Genomic DNA, 18,404 nt, shown 5'->3' with positions numbered 1-18,404 from the left:
GGAGTTGATGCTTAATAAATACATGCTAATAATACCCAGTTTATGTGTTTCAGTGTGTATATAATCAAGTTTATGTATTTTATGGATTTGACAGAGTACGTTAATGTATTTTAGCGGTGACTTTAATTCATTATGATTTATAAAGTACTTTGAAAACAATTTTAGTCCATTTCCTCTGCTTAGATGACCAATGAGGCATATATGGTGGTTATTGGAGTTTCTCCTTTGGAAAATACTGTCATTTTGAAAATAAGATTTTATTACAAGTGGTAAATAGTCCTAATTTTGCAAAGCATATTTTATTCACGTCTACTGAGGCGCAAGTTTGCCTGCTGGTGAATTCAGAAGGACGTGAAAGCCTGGCTAATCTTCAGGAAACTAGAGCTCTGATAGTTGCTTTCTTTGGCACGGAAAAAGAAAATGCTCACTTTTATTCTGCTTTATGTTTTGGCACCATTAAGGCGCTCAGAGCGTATTTCAATTGCAAATGGAATTTGGAAGGGTGATGTATTCTAGAAGGGATGTAAACAGATTGCATTGAAAAGAACTCACAGCAAGCAGCACCACTGCAGTAAGCCTGTCTGTCTTTCAGGTTGACCCCCTGTTTACAGTGCCAGCGCCTCCACCGCCGATTTCCAGCAGTCTCACGCCTCAGATTCTGCCCTCCTACTTTTCCCCGGCTGCATCCAACATTGCAGCCCCGGCCGAACAGCTTTTGGTGCGGACTCGTTCCGTGGGGGTCAATACCTGTGACGTTGGAGTAGTGACGGAGCCCGAGTGTCTCGGGCCCTGTGAACCCGGGACCAGTGTGAATTTGGAAGGGATCGTGTGGCACGAAACGGAAGAAGGTAAATGCAATTATTTTTCTATATTTCCTTGTGCCCGCTTCCCTGTGCTGTGTTTTTGTCCAACTGGAAGGGGAATTTGCTTTGTGGTATTCAGAGAGGAAAGAAAAGTGGTTTTTATGCTCTTTGGATTTTTGTTGAAATAACTGTTTGTCTTTTTGTTCATGACTGCTTTTGCTTTCAGAATGACTCAGGTGTCCCTGCAAGTGGTTTTTCACTGTCAGTGCTAACAGGAAGGCCTGTGAGAAGCAGGGCGAGGGTGACCCTTTCCCCTAAGAGGTATCATGGAAATTAGAAAGTGACGTAGCTCTCGGCTTCCTTTTCTTCTCGGTGTGCCAACTCTTCTGTTCCTCTTGATGTGGTGTCTTCTGTGTTGTTGAGGCTTATGTTTACTTTCTGAACTGAGCCAGGGTTCTTGCATTTAGCGGAGGCCCTCACGGGTTGTGGCTCTAGCTGGTGGGTGCTCAGGGCTGGTGAAGCCAAGGTCACAGGCTTAGGCCCCAGGGGAGCTAGTCACTTCTCTGTGCGGCCAGATGGAGACCACGGCACCTTCCCTACCCCTTAAGTCAGCAGGCCGTCTGGTAAATGCAGTCCATGAGTCACAGTGAGGTGCAAGAGAAATGGATCAAGATTAATCTATCACTGCTCCTGGAAACACAGATCAGACTCGCGCCATCCTGATAGTGGATCCAGTCCCTGGTTGCCATGTCTGCAGCACACGAGCATCCAGTACAGCAGGTTTCAGATGGCCTGTGTCATTAGTAGAGGCCAACAGATCATGGAAAACTAGAGAGAGCTGAACTACTCCTTTGGGGCATGGCAGAATAGGAAAGGTAAGGAAGAAACATGCCAGACTGTACCAGGAGAACAGAGGAAAAGGAAGACACTGGGCAAACTTTTTCCCTTTAAACTAGACTGGTCAACGATAAGGGAGGTGACTGTTGTCATTATCATGATCTTTGGGAGAAGGGAAAGGACAATGATGAGGGTAATAAGAAGGGTCTGAGACTCAAAAATCATCATTTTAGGTTCTTCTACAACAGGGTGAAAAATTGAGGGCTGAAAACTTAAAGGGAAGAAAATAAAATATATGCAAAAAAGGCCCACTGGATGGGAAAAGGGACTATCTTGGGAGCAATTGTTGGGAAAGAAGTAGTTGAGAGAATAGTTAGTATTACAAACTGGAGAATGAAAAGAGAGAATAAAAATAAAGAAAATCAGGTGACAGATGTAAACAATTATCTGAAGGCAGAAAATACAATAGCTTAAGCTGTTTTAAGATAGAAAATCAAATTCTTAGAAAAGTCTGTGAATTCTACATATTACATTAAATATACTCTTTAGGATATATTTCATAATTAGATAAAACATTTGTAGATAGCGTCAGTAAGGAATAATAAAGATTTAATTATCTAAGAAGGAACCAGAAACGGGAATGGAAGCAGTAGACGTGAGGAGTTCTCTGGTTATCTCACATGGAAGTGATAGTTAAAATTTGCTTTTGGCTTTAAAATATTGGGGGTTTGGGAGACTCCTCCTCCTCTGTACTTTTAACTGGGAAGCCATTCAGAACAGCACAGTGCAACCACATTAGGAGGGATTGATATAAGAGGAGCGGGAATTAAAATTTCTTCAGCCCTCTGGCCTGTTCAGATCCCTTCCAGTGTGAGGGTTTCCAGGTGAGGCGCAAGCTTCTCTCCTTGCCTCTCGTTAGGCTGTGTGAATAGTTCGCCCCCCTTAGATTTTCCCTGGAGCGGAAGTGACATCCAAGGGCTTCAAACTGGTATGCTGGTGTGAAATGTATAGAAGAGGTCTAAAGACAGAACAGGTCACAGTTCATTAGTGTAAGTGCTGATTTTTCAGGAACAGAAAAAAGATTTGGAAAGAGTAAGGGCTATACATTTTTGTAAACTTGAAAGTAAGATTCTCTTGTACTTGGATAATTTACTCATTGGGGTGAAGCTTTGTCTTCCCTTCTTAGCTGTAACTTAGCGCTTGTCGTTATTTTATTTATTCCGGCGTGAGCCAGGATTGAATTCTTGCCGTGTGACCTCCCTGGGTGGTAGATGCTGTAAAATTAGCCACAGACTTTCTGTAACAGCTGTAAGGCTTGGGTTATTTTCCACTTTGCTTAGAAGTCTGCTGGGTTTTGACTTTTAACCTTAGCGTCTAATAAAAGATGGGATTGTTTAGGAAAAAAAAATATGCGTTTAAAAACTTGATAAAGTTGATCTGGAATTCTAGATCCTTGGCGCATGAGCTTAAAGAGCTTCACAGTATTAGTATCCAGCATCATCATTATTGCTGCTATGTGGCCTCTCCATTTCATCCTCTTCTGAAAAATTCAGTCTCCTGAGTCCGATAGACCTGCATTGTGTGCTGTGATCCCTCCCTCCCTTCGATGTCTTTCCACTCACACGGCAGCCTGATGGCTGGGAAGCTTTTCACACAGTCATGGGCCTGTGGGCCGCTCCGGCCTTATCTCCCTGCATCACATTTTCCAGGATTTGGGATGTATGGATGTTCACTGTGGTGACAACAGGAGCTGGAGCTGTTAATAGAGTCATTCTTGCCGAATAAACTAAACTTCTGATCTCCATAGACGTTCAGAACACATCTCAATAAAGGCCTAGGTCCGAAGATGTGTGTTTAATGTGAAACCATTTCCAAGAGCATTCCATTTGCATTTCCCTCTCAGGACAGCGTGTTTAAGGCTCTTGTACCGATTTAAAAATTAAACCCACTTGACTCTTAATTTTTCCCTTTTGGGAAGGACAAAGAACGAAACAGAACAAACACATGTGGAGGGCCGAAGGAGCTGGGTTTGGGGAGCAGGGGAGGAGAAAGTGAGCCACATAGTTTTCTAGCGTAAGCTTCATGAACAAAGAGCAAGGGGAGCAGTTATAAAACTGTCAGTAGCCTTTGACTAATGTCCTGTAGATTGAGTTGAATAAAAACTCTTTTCTGGTGTTTTCATTTGGAGGGTATTGTATAGCGGAGTGTTTTTCACAAACCTAATTTATGTGCATCCATGCGTGTGTGAAGGTTGTATATGTGTGTGTGTTTCAAGATCCTAGAAATTTGGAGAGCTCCTCTCTGCAGTCTTCGGGGGGACATTGAGTATTCTTGTGATTTCTTTGGATAGTGCTGGGAACTGCAAGACTGGAATGTGAAATCCCCGCTAAAGTCCTAACCTTTCCTTGTGCTGGCAGTTCCTCGTTTGAAGGAGGATACTTTTAGTCACAGACTTTCCCCTTCATGGTCCTGCCAGTGCCTGGAGTCTGGTTGCTGAGAACTAAACTGTGCTCAGGAATAAAGCGTTCCCGAGCAGCTTCCTCTGGAAATGATTAGTGCGTTTCAGATCATACTTAATAGGAGAGAAAAACTATTACTGCGTTTGGATGTTTAGTTATTCTACTCTGATCTTTCTACTTTAAGGTGCATGCATAGGAGCAATGATGTATTGTGTGAAATTACTCACAGATGTTGGAAAGAATTTCCTTAGCATTTCATTCCTGACATTTGGGACACACATGCCTATGTATAGTTATTTGTTTGAAAATTTGCTCTTTTTTTTTTTTTTTTTGCAGGGGAGAGGGGTAAAACAAAACAGACAAAACATGGAGTATATAGCGATGTGTGTAAACACATATGTGTTGAACTTGGCTTTTAGCTCTTGTGAATGTATTTTCCCTTTGATTTTTATTGAGTTGTTTTTCTTATTGGGCTTATTTGTGTTTTGTTTAGTTTTTCCTACCAAGAACATACTTGGTGTGGTGGTGTCCATATTCTCTGTCACCCCCATCCCTTTCACTCTCCTATTGGTTAAGCAAAGCCACTGAAGAAAAGGAAGCAAGAGAAAGAAAACTAGTATTTGCCAATGACAACCTTTTAAACATCTATAAGTTACAGGATGGCGGTTCTCAGCTCTGGGCCTGTGAAGCACCTGGAGAGCTGTCATTTTTCACTTGTTATTAAAAATATTTATTTTTGAAAATATCACATATATCCCCCCTTTTCCCCTCCATTGACATTTTCTAGCCCATCCCTGCCCCCTTCACCACGCCATGGTCTGTGTCCATGGGTTATGCATATATACATACAAGTTCTTTGATTGATCTCTTTCCATCCGCGGCTCCCCCCCCCCCCCCCATTCTTCCCTCTGAAGTTCGATAGTCTGTGTTCCGTGCTTCTCTGTCTCTGGGTTTTTGTTCATCAGTTTATTTTGTTCATTAGATTCCACATATGAGTGAGCTCATTTGATACTTAACTTTTCTCTGACTGGCTTATTTTGCTTAGTCACCTGGAGAGTTTTTAGAACACACTGGTGCCCAGGCACCACCTCCATGCACTTCCTGGCCCCTGCTTGGCTGTGTGTTCACCTGACATTGGTGTGTTGTTTCAAAGCTCCCCTGGGGATTCTAATGTGTAAACAAGTTGAGAACCACTGCCTCCAGTGAGAGAATGGATATCCTGGTCCTTTGCAAGCCCTTTAAGGAATTACATGTGTTATTGCCTCATTTTCTTGCATATGCAATGGAGAGAGACACCTTCCTATTGATACTTAACCTCACAAGTAGGAAGGCGTCTCTCAGAATGCTGTAGTGTGGCAGGTGAGCATAGTTCTTCAATCACAGTGCTGATGAGAAAGAGGGTCCAGCTTTGATCCTGAACGTGAACTGCACAGAGGGTTGGGGGCTTAATGAGCAACTAACTGGTACCACTCGTCCTAATGAATCACTGTGGTCAGGTGGATCTCCATGTTTGCTTCTGCAGTGAGCCATTCCCAGTTTTTGTGTGGTTTCTGTCGAATTATTTTTGAAATAGTTGAGAAACCCAGGGTACTAAAGAAGTTAATGAGGTGGCAAATAAAGGATTGTATTTGGAGAATCACTGGGGGTTTTCAGAAGGAACAACTTGTGATAGTCTGTGGTTTTTTGAGATGTAACGCCTGGTGTGAGAAGAGGAATGCTTATTTCAGTGAGGCTCTTCCCCTGATGTGCTGCGTGTTTTCCAAGGAAAGAGAAGTGATCTTGGGGATTAATGTGTTAAAGGGAATTAACTGGAGAAGTAAATGATGCTCTTTAAATCACCAGAGATGTTCTTAAATTCTTTTGCTTCTCCTGAATCTCAAAGTCATAAAGAGGATAAGTGTTTAAATGTGCAGTATAGGGGGTTTCAGGCTAATACATTAACTGGCAAATTATTCTCTGTAATTAATAACAGATCTAACATATGGTATTGTTATTCCTATTTCTGCAGTATTTACCCGCCAACCTTATTACTGACAATAGAACATTCCTTTTCAAATTTTGATTTGAGGAGATATGAAATATTAATCCAGGCATACTTGGTATTTTTAGTAACTGAGCATAGAGTTGTTGCAAGACTCTATCAAGTGAAATGTTACTACTTATTGAAGTGTTTCCCAGTGACTCACAAAGGGGGTAAGATGCAGACTTTTGCTTCTGGGTTTCATTCCCTGCCACACCAGGGATGACTGTAACAGGCAGTCAGGGCAGTGGATTGGAATTCCCTGTCAGGACTGTGCTCAATTGGGAGGAATCAGCCCCTGTGTGTGAGCATGGCACGTTGCTTAATCAACATGGACTCCTGGAGGTTTTGAGGGACTGAGAAAATCAGTAGTTAGTGCCACTCTGTGTACTAGCCACGAACTTTGTCCTCAGCCTCCCGGCCATCTTGCAGTGGTGGGTTGCCAATGAAAGTGTGGATGGTTTCTGGTTTATCACCACTGGTGGCAGAGCACCTCTAAGGATGCACCTTCCAAACTGCACAAGGGCTGGCCATTTTCACATGCAAACGGCAATCCACATAGAAAATGAAATGGTGTAGTTGCTTCGTTACTTAACAGCTAATGTCACTGCCAGAATATACACACAAATGACACAAAAGAACAAATGTTTGGTCTAAAAACATTAAGCTGAATCCTACCTAATAGTAGTTTATTTTTCTTTTGGAATTTTTAAAAAAATCTTTATTGTTCAGATTATTACAGTTGTTCCTCTCCCCACCTCCTCAATAGCTCCCCTCCATCCAGTTCCCACCCCACCCCATCCTGTGCCCTTAACCCTCTCCCCCGCCACTGTCCTCAACCATAGGTATATGATATTTGTCCAGTCTCTTCTCATACCCCCACACCACTTTCCCCCTGAGGATTGTCAGTCCACTCTCTTTCTATGCCCCTGATTCTATTATATTCACCAGATAATTCTGTTCATCAGATTTTTTTATTCACTTGATTTTTAGATTCATTTGTTGTTAGATATGTATTTGTTGTACATAATTTTTATTTTTACCTTTTTCTTCTTCCTCTTCTTATAGAGAATACCTTTCAGCATTTCATATAATTCTGGTTTGGTGGTGATGAACTCCTTTAGCTTTTTCTTATCTGTGAAGCTCTTTATCTGACCTTCAATTCTGAATGATAGCTTTTGCTGGATAGAGTAATCTTGGATGTAGGGTTTTGCTATTCATCACTTTGAATATTTCTTGCCACTCCCTTCTGGGCCCCCCCCTCCCCCCCAGTTACCTGAGGTAGACACTCTTGGTGCACCCCTTTCTGGGCTTTGTGCACAGTCTTGTGGTAGTTAAGCATTGATTGTTGTTGGTATCACTGGAAGGAATTAACCTCCAGGCCAATTGGCTGTGAGGATCAGCTGTGTCTACACTGGAAGAACTTCTGTGCTGGAGACACCCTTATGAGACAAGACTTGCTTCAGTGGGGCTTTGGTGCTCAGTGAGTCTGCCTGCTGAGTGTGTCCCTTCTAGATCTGAGTGGCTCTTGGATTTCCAAGGTGGTGCTAATTTAGCCTCTGCATGAGGCCACCCAGCAGGAGCTACAGAGAGATCTGCAGATTCCTCTTCTTTGTTTGGGGTTTGGAGGTGCCCAGATGAGGCCCAGCTGTGAAGCAGTGCAAGCTGCTGTGGGGCCTTGGGCCTTCTTTTGGATGTTCTGGGTCTCTCTGACTCATCTGCAATTTGATAGGCAAGAGATTTCAAAGGACTAGGTCATTCATATGTAAAAGCCTCTGTGCACAGCTTGGATGGGGCAGAGTCTCAGGGCAGAGCAAACAGCAATGGCTTCCCATCAGCTCTGCCCTAAGAGGCCTCTGGGTCTCAGTGTCTTGCAGTAATCGCTGCAAGCACCTTTGAGAGAAAACTGCCCTCGCATTCTGCCAGCTGCCAGACAGTCCAGTTTCTCCCCATATGAGTCTGGGTCCTCAGAGTTTCTCCCAGAACTGGAGTTCAGAGGAGTTGGGAGCCTTTATCTTCCTCAAGCTTGAAAAAGCCAGCTACATACTCAGTTGCCAGCCCTCTCTGCATACCTCTACCTTTACTTCCACAGCTCGTCTGAGTCTCAGTGTGCTTTTCTCTTTCCTCCTAGTTGTAGAATTTCCACTTAGCTAGCCTTCCTGTGGTTCTGGATGATGTCCATTTTGTCTTTTAGTTGTAGTTTTGAAGTTGTTGTGCGAGGCAGCAAGGTCAGGTGTTTACCTATGCTGTCATCTTGGTTGCTTCAGTTGCTTTTTTTTCAAATTGATAGGAGGTGAAGTGCCTGTCCATGTGTACATTGGTGAAACATTTTAAAAAAAATAAAAATAAAATTGGTTTATGACATATGTTCTAAATACCTATAAAACATACCAGGTAAGTATTTTCTTTTTTAAGATGACTGAAACTAATGTTACTAGCTTCACAGAAAATAAAACTGGAGGATGGGTATTTACATAGTGGACACTCAAGGATTTGCTGGATGAAGGAGAGAGCGAGGAGGGGGAAGGGAGGGCTTGTCCATGATATTGTCCTGTTTTGTTTTTTTTTTAAAGATACTTTTATTGATTTCAGAGAGGAAGGGAGAGGGAGAGAAAGAGAAAAACATCAATGATGAGAGAGAATCATTGATTGTCTGCTTCCTGTATGCTCCCTATTGGGGATTGAACCCGAAACCCAGGAATGTGCTCTTGACCGGAATTGAACCTAGGACCCTTCAGTCTGCAGACTGACACTCTGTCCACCAAGCCAAACTGGCTAGGGCTTGTTCTGGATTTTGCTTGGCTCTCAGTCCAGACTGTTTCATGTTTTCCTGATGAGGTCATTTGGCCAACATTTGGATATGACGAGTGAATGTGGGTTTTGCTGGAAAACAAAACCATGGACAGTCACTTCACCTCCTGTCAATTTGAAAAATAAGCTACTATTAGGTACAATTCAGCTTAATGTTGTAAGACCAAACATTTGTTCTTTTGTGTCATTTGTGAGTGTATTTTGGCAGTGATGTAAGGTGTTAAGTAATGAAGCACTAAGTTTTAAACTCATGGTGTAAAGGTGTTTTGTTACCCCTTTTGTTGGTTGATATTATAGCTAAACTTATTCTTATATGTAAATACAGAATGTAAGACATTTGAAAACCAAACTTTTCTTCAGACTTAAGTATACTAAATGATTTAAGAAGTTGTCACATTATATTTCTATGTGTGGTATTGTCTTGTTTTCTTTTTTTATCTTTTCCCTGTAAAGGAATTGATTAGAAAATATTGAAAGAGTTGTAATATACTTTGACTTTGAAATGAAGATATATTTCCTAATTACAAAATACAGATGGTCCTATTTTTTGCAAAGAATAGCTGTTTGCTCACCTGGGCATACTGATTGAAGTATTTCATTGACTTTCTAAAAATACGATTTTTATAGCAGATTTATTGAGATATAGTTCACACAACATATAACCACCAATTTAAATCCTACAATTCAGTAGTTTCTTTCTTTTCTTTTTTTTTTAATATATATTTTATTGATTTTTTACAGAGAGGAAGGGAGAGAGATAGAGAGCTAGAAACGTCGATGAAAGAGTAACATCGACCAGCTGCCTCTTGCACACCCCCTACCGGGGATGTGCCCACAACCAAGGTACATGCCCTTGACTGGAATCGAACCTGGGACCTTTCAGTCCGCAGACCGATGCTCTACCACTGAGCCAAACCAGTTTCGGCATCAGTAGTTTCTTAATGTATTCAGAGTTAGGCAGCCATCACCATAATTAGCTTTAGAATGTTTTCATTAACCCAGAAAAAAACCCTGTACTCATTAGCAGTCACTACCACAAAGCCCCAACCAGTCACTGCCAAAAACCCCAACCCCCCTTTAATTGCTTTTTACATATTTATCCTTACTTGATTCTTCACTGTTTTATATGTAGTCATGTATATTTCAAAAGAAATGATTGATTTGCTGAGCACTTACTTTGTGTTGGGCATTGTGCTGGGTTTGCTTGCCAAGGAACGATTCCCCTACTGCCAGGCGTCTTCAAACTACGGCCCGCGGGCCACATGCGGCCCGCAGAGGAGTCTGATCCGGCCCGCCAGGTTTTTTGGGCAGTGAGCTCAGCCGAGGTGTTACAGTAGGAATTAGTAGTTCATATAGTCCGGCCCTCCAGCTCTCTGAGGGACCGTGATCTGACCCCCACTTTAAAAAGTTTGAGGACCCCCTACTCCCAGAACAAAACCCAGTTACCATATTACCATCTATATTTTACTGAGGAAGATACACCTGTGCAAGGCAGGCAGCACACCTGATGGTGAATTTGAGTCAATATTCTGAATTTCTATCTATCACCACTCAAAAGTTCTTGTGTACATCACAAATGGAAAGTGTGAATTTTTCTTTTTATTAATACAGAATGATAGGAAATTCTTTCCAGTTCTAGCATCTGATTTTGGCAGGAGTAATTGAGTCAGCCTCAGCTGGGTTGATGTATACAAACCCTCCCTTTCAGCTCACTCTCCTGTATGCGTTCCAAGTGCACAAATTCCATCTGTTTTGCTCGATTTGGATCCCCAGCACCTGGCACAGAGTTAAGGGTGCCATACATATTTGTTGAATGTTGAATAAATTCATGGGACAAAGTGATATAGTTTTATACCTGTTTAAGTTTGAGTAGCGTAGCTTTATAGTGAAGAATATGTTGTTTTAAAATTCAGTTTGGCCTAGACAATCTGGAAAATATAGTTCTAGAAATCTACTTTGTCATTGATTTTTTTTTAAAGCCATTATAAAATCTGATTTATTATATTTCAGCTTCCAACTTTGCTATTATTAGCTCATTCTCTACACAAAAGGAGAAATAAACTATTTGGTATGCTCTTTTTTCTTCAGTCATTTATATCTTCAATATGGTTTTTATTTGCTGATTAAAAAAAAGAATATGTGGTCATTTTAGGACATTTTGGGATTGAAAAAACCCAAGTAGGAGGAAAAAAAAAATCTGTCGTCTCTCTGAATAGGCAGCCACTTTAATTTGTAAATTTACTTCTTTCTCTGTTTTTTTGTTTTGTTTTTTAATATATATATTTTAATGTACTTGAGGTCATTTTGTAGATTCACTTTTGAATATTGCTTTTTTTTTAAATCTTAACATTAAACATAAGCATTTTTGATGTTTAAAACACGTTCTTTAAGATAAGACCATTGATAAATACTCTGTGGAGTAGATACAAAATTTAATTTAAATTCCTCTAATGATGGATATTTACATTGTCTTCAACTTCTTAGATACATACAACCACTACATTGTCTATCTTTGTGCATGAAGTTTGTGTGGTGCTTTGTGAATTTTCTATTATTTTAATAAGATTAGTTTTCAAGGAGTCAAAGGACACATTTTTTTTTTTAAATTTAAATTCTTTATTGTTTAAATTGTTACATATGTCTCTTTTCCCCCCCATTGACCTCTCTCCTGCCCCTCCCACCTCCCAGCATATGCCCTCACCCTCCTAGTGTCTGTGTCCATTGGTTATGCTCATATGCATGCATACAAGTCCTTTCTCCCCACCCCCTTTCCCCTGCCTTCCCTCTGAGGTTTGATGATCTGCTCCATGAGTTTTTATTTCTGGATCTATATTTGTTCATCAGTTTATATTGTCATTATATTCCACAAATGAGATCATGTGATATTTATCTTCCTCCAACTGGATTTCACTTAGCATAATGCTCTTCAAGTCCATCCATGCTGTTTCAAATGGTAAGAGTCCTTTATTTTTTACAGCAGCATAGTATTCCATTGTGTAGATGTACCACAATTTTTTTTATCCACTCATCTGCTGATGGGCACTTAGGCTGTTTCCAAATCTTAGCTATTATAAATTGTGCTGCTATGAACATAGGGGTGCATATGTCCTTTCTGATGGATGTTAACACACCAGAGTACATACTGCTTAACTGCTTTCCCAAAAGGTTGTGCCTGTTTTCACTGTCCTGGGTGAGAAAGCTCTTCTCACTTAGTCTTCCTGACTGGGGAGGTTGTAAGTCAGATGCAGAGCTTTCAGTGCCCGATGCCCATAGCCAAGGCGCTATCCTAGATAGAGCGGGAATGAGACTTTCCCTGGGGGCAGAAATCAGAATGGTTCATCCAGAGAAAGCAAGTGTGCAAGCAGTGTCCTCCAGAGAGCATGTGGCTGGGCTCTGCCCTGGTGACAGACTTTGCTCTTGATCACAGAAAGGTTTAGATTCCACTTTTGCTTGTGTCTAGAATGACATTTTATAGCCCTCCCACCCCCAAAGTGTAAGAAGTTAAAAGGAACTTTTAGTTATGAGGAATTCAAACACCCAGCCGAGAAAATCCTATTTAATAAAAGATTTATATGCAGATTGACATCACTCCAACACACAAGCTGGCTGCCCCATGTGGTCAAAGATCCTGCCCCCATGTGGACACAAGATGACCACCACAAGATGGCCAAGCAGGGGAGGGCAGTTGAGAGGGACCAGGCCTGCAAGAGAGGGCAGTTGGAGGCAATCAACCCTGCAGGGGAGGGCAGTTAGGGGTGACCAGGTCGGCAGAGGAGGGAAGTTGTTGGCAAACAGGCTGGCAGGGGAGCAATTAGGCATCAATCAGGCTGGCACAGGAGTGGTTAAGGGGTGATCAGGCTGGCAGGCAGAAGCAGTTAGGGGCAATCAGGAAGGCAGGCAGGCGAGCAATTGGGAGCCAGCAGTCCTAGATTGTGAGAGGGATGTCTGACTGCCCGTTTAGGCCCAATCCTGGCAGTCAGACATCCCTCAAGGGGTCCAAGATTGGAGAGGGTGCAGGCTGGGCTGAGGGACATGCCCTTCCGGGCACAAATTTTGTGCACCAGGCCTCTAGTTTGTAATAAGCATCTATTCTGAAATGAGAGGAGTCTAAGCCACTCATGTTTCTCTCTGCAGCCATCTTTCTTTTGGGTTCTACTCCTTTAAAATAAGGATGGACGAAGGCTAGAACCTTTATAGACAACCATTGTGCCTCATGACTTGTTAATATGTGTAATTTGTCACTTGATGTACTTGTACTCAAGCAATTTGCAGCCTCTTCCCAGGCAACCACAGCCCCACATTGACACCCTCCCCCCCACATTGCCTCTTCCCAAGGCTTCTTCCATGTGTAGCTGCCGAAGTAGGAACTATCCACGTAGTTTTAAAAGGTAATATCTACCAAGCATTCCCATATGTACCCTTCCCAGCCCTTATGCTCTCAAATAAGATTGGCTATTATTTCCCTGCAAAAGGAAAATAAGCTATAAAGCGGGAGAAGGCATATCACAGGTTGCAAAAAGCCATTCTCAGCAAAGTGAGTTGGAGGAATTTGGCTCATGGGCACAATTGCAGGGTATCTAGCCAAGTCTGATGTAACACTGCCAGGAGACCCAAGAGGGGTCAGATAAAGAGTGATGTGTGAGGTAGGCAAGACCCTTATTGCTCATTTGATCATTAATTGCTTATAGCTGAGTAGGAAATAAAGCAACCGTATACACACCACACCCATATGTATTTATTTCATCATTAAGCTGTATTGGAGACACTTCCACAATATTTCAGTCCATGGGCGCTAGAGATGTGGCTGTTTCCTTTACGTGACGCAGTTGGTGTGTCTGAGCATTTGGACACTTTGCCTGGGAAACTTTATATTGCTCTGCCAACACCATCTAATTAGTATCGGCTCATTTAAGTGGTGGATTCCTGTTACTTGCCCCAGTGCGATGATGGGGAAACAGGTCCAGACAGTCTCAATAAAATGGCTGTATGTCCTTTCTGGACTTCTGGTTTCTGCCTAAGATGATCAGCTTTCCTATTTTTAAGCCTGTGCTTCTTTATGGCTGTTGTGTGTGTATGAATATAACCAGTTATTTTAAAAATATGCTAACAGGCAAATAAACATTGGCTTGTCAGTTTGAGGTTTTGGCTGAAACGTGGAAACTTAATTCGGCTTATAGAGTGAAATGTTTTTTAAATTTAATACTCACCAAATATTTTTACCAAAAATACCCCAAATGTCGTTCTCAAGTACGTATTTCATAATAAAGAAAAAAACAGTGGCCTGGGCCTCTGAGGCGGTGCCCGGGTCCCTCTGGCTCAGTGGGCAGCTGGGGCCTGCCAGCTCTCCCGGGACCCCAAGTACACAATACATCTGCACAGTTTGCCTGTTGTCAAGTAGGTGTCTCCTTGATACCCACGTTGACAGACAGCTTTGGAAGCCAGTCAGATTAAAAGAGCTGACTGAGAACATTACTGTGTCTTATTTCGCTGGAGTAGCAGCACAGGCCAGCTTGTTTAAAGAGGACCCACAAAGACCTCTTTCCACAACCTCCCTCAGCTTGGGGAGAAGACCTAAAAGCCAGCCAGTTCCAGACAGTGCCCACAGGGAGCCGCTTCTTTGCAGCACCTTGAGCGTACACACACAAAATTATTTCTTGTCCAAACAAACACATAGGGGGGTGGATACTGGAAAAACAGAAAAACCGTAATTGGGATTGGGGGCATTGGCTTGGCTCCCTCTGGACCTGGAACGGAGCTGGCTATGGTAAGCAAGGGTGTGAGAGGAGCTTTGAGTTCAGTGAGCCTTTGAATACTCAAGGGCAGACGAATTAGGAGACCGGAGACTAGAACTGGGACAGTCTTCTTTGCAAAGCTTGAGCACCATATTGAACTTGTCTCTTCCGCAACACCTCTGCCTGGTAGGGGGACTGATGGGCATTATCCTATTCACAGGGAGTTCTTTAAAAATGTGAAGTTCTAAGTTGACAGTGGGACAAATGACCTGGTGGGGTTAGGGGAACGGCGGGTCAGTTTTCAAAGGAGCAGAATGCAGTGAGCTACTTAAAGTCACGTTGACTGCACATGAATCTTCAGTGATTCAGAACCACAAAATCCTCAGCCAGTTGCTAGAGAACCTCTGAAGTGTACATCCTCTAGAACATCACACTTTATAGCTGGCTTTTGAATTAAATCGCTTCTTAAAATAAACATCATCACTCATACCAGTCCTCCTGAGCTTGCACTGCCTTGCAGTAGCACATTTGCAAGTACGAAATTTCAACAAAGCATGACATATGTTGAGTGTGACTGTTAAGTATTTGAGACTGTGGTTGGCATCATGATCCTCATTTTCCCAAAGCAAGGAAAATGAAGTGAGGGGAATTTATGACCTGGGTGGAAATCAAGGCGGGTCTAAAGAAGAATCAAACGCCATATAATTTTTTGCAGTTTCAGCAATGTCTTGGGAGGGATCTAGTTGTCTTGTCCACATTTGCTTACCTCAGGGTTTCTGAAGAGGGTGTTCTGGACCATCCTGGGCTCCTCCCCTAAGGCCCGGCCTGGCAGCTGATCCAAATCCCCTGGGGTCTGGGTGTGGGCTCTTTGATAAGTCCCCACCCCCCAGGTCCCCTATGACTCAGATTTGATTCCCACCCTGACACTGTGATGCACAGAGGCAGAGTTTACCCAAGGGACATACAGATTCTTATTCAAGGGTGTGTACCTTTAACCTGTGTGCTCAGTGGAAACAGTTTGCATATTTGGGAAATTAGAAACAGTAGTCTGGTTTTTACAGAGATCTGTTGGGGGGACCGTTAAGGAGCCTGCATTTGTGCTGTTCTTTTACCCCACAAATTCTGATAGCTTCAACTTGTGGTTCAGTGTTTGTGTCATTGGCTGATTTAATCTACTCTGTTCATTCATGAAAAGTGAAAAGGGACACAAGAGGGCCAGGCCAGTTGGTAAGCATAATATGATTGATTAGAACCCAAAATGAAAACATTAAGATTGTTTGAAGGGAGCCAGAGGCTTTCTCCTATGGCACATGAACTTTTTTATTTATTTATATTAATATATTTTATTGATCTTTTACAGAGAGGAAGAGAGAAAGATAGAGTTAGAAACATCAATGAGAGAGAATTATCAATCAGCTGCCTCTTGCACACCCCCTACTGAGGATGTGCCTGCAACATGCCCTTGACCGGAACTGAACCCAGGACCTTTCAGTCTGCAAGCCGACGCTCTATTCCCTGAGCCAAACTGCTTTTGGCAACTTTTTGTTTTTTTGAATAGCAGAGAGTAGCTGGAATGATAGTACCTGACTAAAAGAACCTGTGAGAAGTTATGCACCTGTACACACTATGATAAGCAGAATGAGCCTTTTATATTTCATACAAAATACTGTGATTATTAAGATATTTTTAAAGGGCCTGATTGCATACATTAAGAAGCACCTATAATATTTTTATTAAAAATTCTCCTTTATCCTTTTGGCTGCAATGTTCTAATATCTATCCATCAAGCAGATTTTTTACAGAATCCTCAAGAGTCTTGGTATTCTAGTTACGACTGCTACTAGACAAACTTTTTGAGAAAAGATGTGTGGTCATGCCATGAGAAAAACCAATTAAACCAAAATTATGTGATTGCTATAACTTTGTGTTTACTTCTGGTATTGGTCTTAAGGGGAGATAAAAGGGAGACTGGTTGAAAGAAACAGGTAAACTAGGTGGCTATTTAACTTCTGTTGGGAACTCCCACTTCCCACCCTCCATCCCCATTTGTCCTAAAAAACCTATGTGTAATCTAATGACCTAAGGAAGTTCTTTTAGTGTCTTCCGGTTGCTTCCTCTGCTTCTGCTGACATTCTCCCTTGTTTACTGTGAAAGGTGGTGCATTTTATATTAGCAGAATAACATGTCGTAGTTCAGAAATGCCTTTGGATTGTGAGGAGGTTTGACAAAGTACAAGGAAAAGCAAGAACCCCAGGAAAAACACTAGACTCCCTGTAAAGAGAGCCAGGCTGTCGTCTCACTGTTCTTGCCATCAAGTTGTGTCTTTTGGCTCTGGGCCTCATCTTCCTCCATGTATAAAATGGGGGTATAAAGGTGGGGGGAGGGAGTCTGGCATACATAATCTTCTGAAGGTACCTGCAGTTTGGGGGAGCATAGGCGTATGAAGATCATAGAGTGTTCTTGCCAGAATCATTTCAGACTTGAGGGTTTTTGAATAAAATTCTTAGCAAACAGCCTTGATGGCCATACCCTTTATATCAACATCTGGGTTAGTGCCAAGTGCTCTTGGACAGCAGGTAGGCATGATCCAAAATTTTGGATCAATTTCTGGAACTCTTTGTTACTCAGATCCCTTTTGGCCTCAAAGCAGTTGTGCAGTGTAGTGGATTCTGTGGGTTAGGATTCTGAAAGAACCTTCACTTAGTGCTTCTGGCTTAACTTGTCCAATTAGGTTGCAGTCAGTCTGTGAGCCTGGTACCATAGTCAGCTGGGAACTTGACTGGAGCAGGATTCATATTTAACATGGTTGTTGTCAGGCTTTAATTCCTCATGGGCTGTTGGACTGAGGACCTTAATCCCTTGCTGTCCCACATGAGCTGTCCCCACGATTGCTCATGACCTGGCTGTTTGCTTCCCCAGCAACATCCAGGAGAGAGCAAGCCTAGTGTACTCCAGAGTTGTGGTATAACTTAATATGAGAAACGACAATCCATTACTTCTGCCATTCTATTCATTAGAAGTAAGTCTACCCAAATTCAAGGCAAGAGGGCAAGATGCAGGGGTCATTATGGGCTAGCTTATAGATTGCCTACCACAAGTAATTTTTAGTTGGATCAATATTCATTGTTTCTTTTATGACTGTGTTGTTCATATGGAAAATAATATAATAGTAAATGAGAATACAAGACTAAGCTCTTTCTCAGACTCACAGCTGTAAACCTGCTTTGCCCCACCCTGTGTTATTCACAGCACAGCCGTGTCCCTTTCCTTTCTCATTCGGCTTTCTTCCTTTGCCTAGTGTTCCATGTACCCATCACTAATAGAGCATAAACTGTCAGGCCAGAAATACAAATCACTCTGTGTGTTGCAATGCATCAAGCGATTTATAGATTTTATCTTTTGAAGTAGTCTCTGCAGGATCTTCTGATAGGCTCCAATTGGGACTGATAGCTCGGGCCCTGTGCCGAGCTTTAAAATTCTGAGCTCTCTCATAAGCCATCCTGAAGATCCCATTTGCCTCTTATGTTAAATATAAATACGCCATTTCCTTGGATCTGTGTACTCATCTCGTTCCTGTCCCTTCATTTTGGTTAATCGCGTCTTCCAATAGCTTCTATGAAAGGGCTTAGGCGAAGTAAACTTTTTGAAATCTTGGATGTTTGAACATGTTTTTCTTCTATCCTCACACTTGACTGATAAAGTGGCTAGATGCAAGAATTGGTTAAAATCATTTCCTCTCAGA

General features: G+C 42.1%; 1 protein-coding gene across 6 annotated transcripts in view; it reads left to right on the top strand.

The window, feature by feature from the left end:
• The window catches only part of ZNF608 (zinc finger protein 608), a 109,629-nt gene that overhangs the window by 47,547 nt on the left and 43,678 nt on the right, over positions 1 to 18,404 (top strand). For all 6 annotated transcript variants that reach the window (XM_036409528.2, XM_036409525.2, XM_036409524.2 and 3 more), the window contains one exon: positions 593 to 848. In XM_036409528.2, coding sequence (XP_036265421.1) covers positions 593 to 848 — 256 coding nt within the window. The remainder of the gene's footprint in view (positions 1 to 592; positions 849 to 18,404) is intronic.

This window comes from Pipistrellus kuhlii, unplaced genomic scaffold, assembly GCF_014108245.1.
Source record: "Pipistrellus kuhlii isolate mPipKuh1 unplaced genomic scaffold, mPipKuh1.p scaffold_m20_p_4, whole genome shotgun sequence".
NCBI lineage: Eukaryota > Metazoa > Chordata > Mammalia > Chiroptera > Vespertilionidae > Pipistrellus > Pipistrellus kuhlii.
Note: the sequence above shows the minus strand (reverse complement) of the source record. Positions and strands in the feature narration are given on the sequence as shown.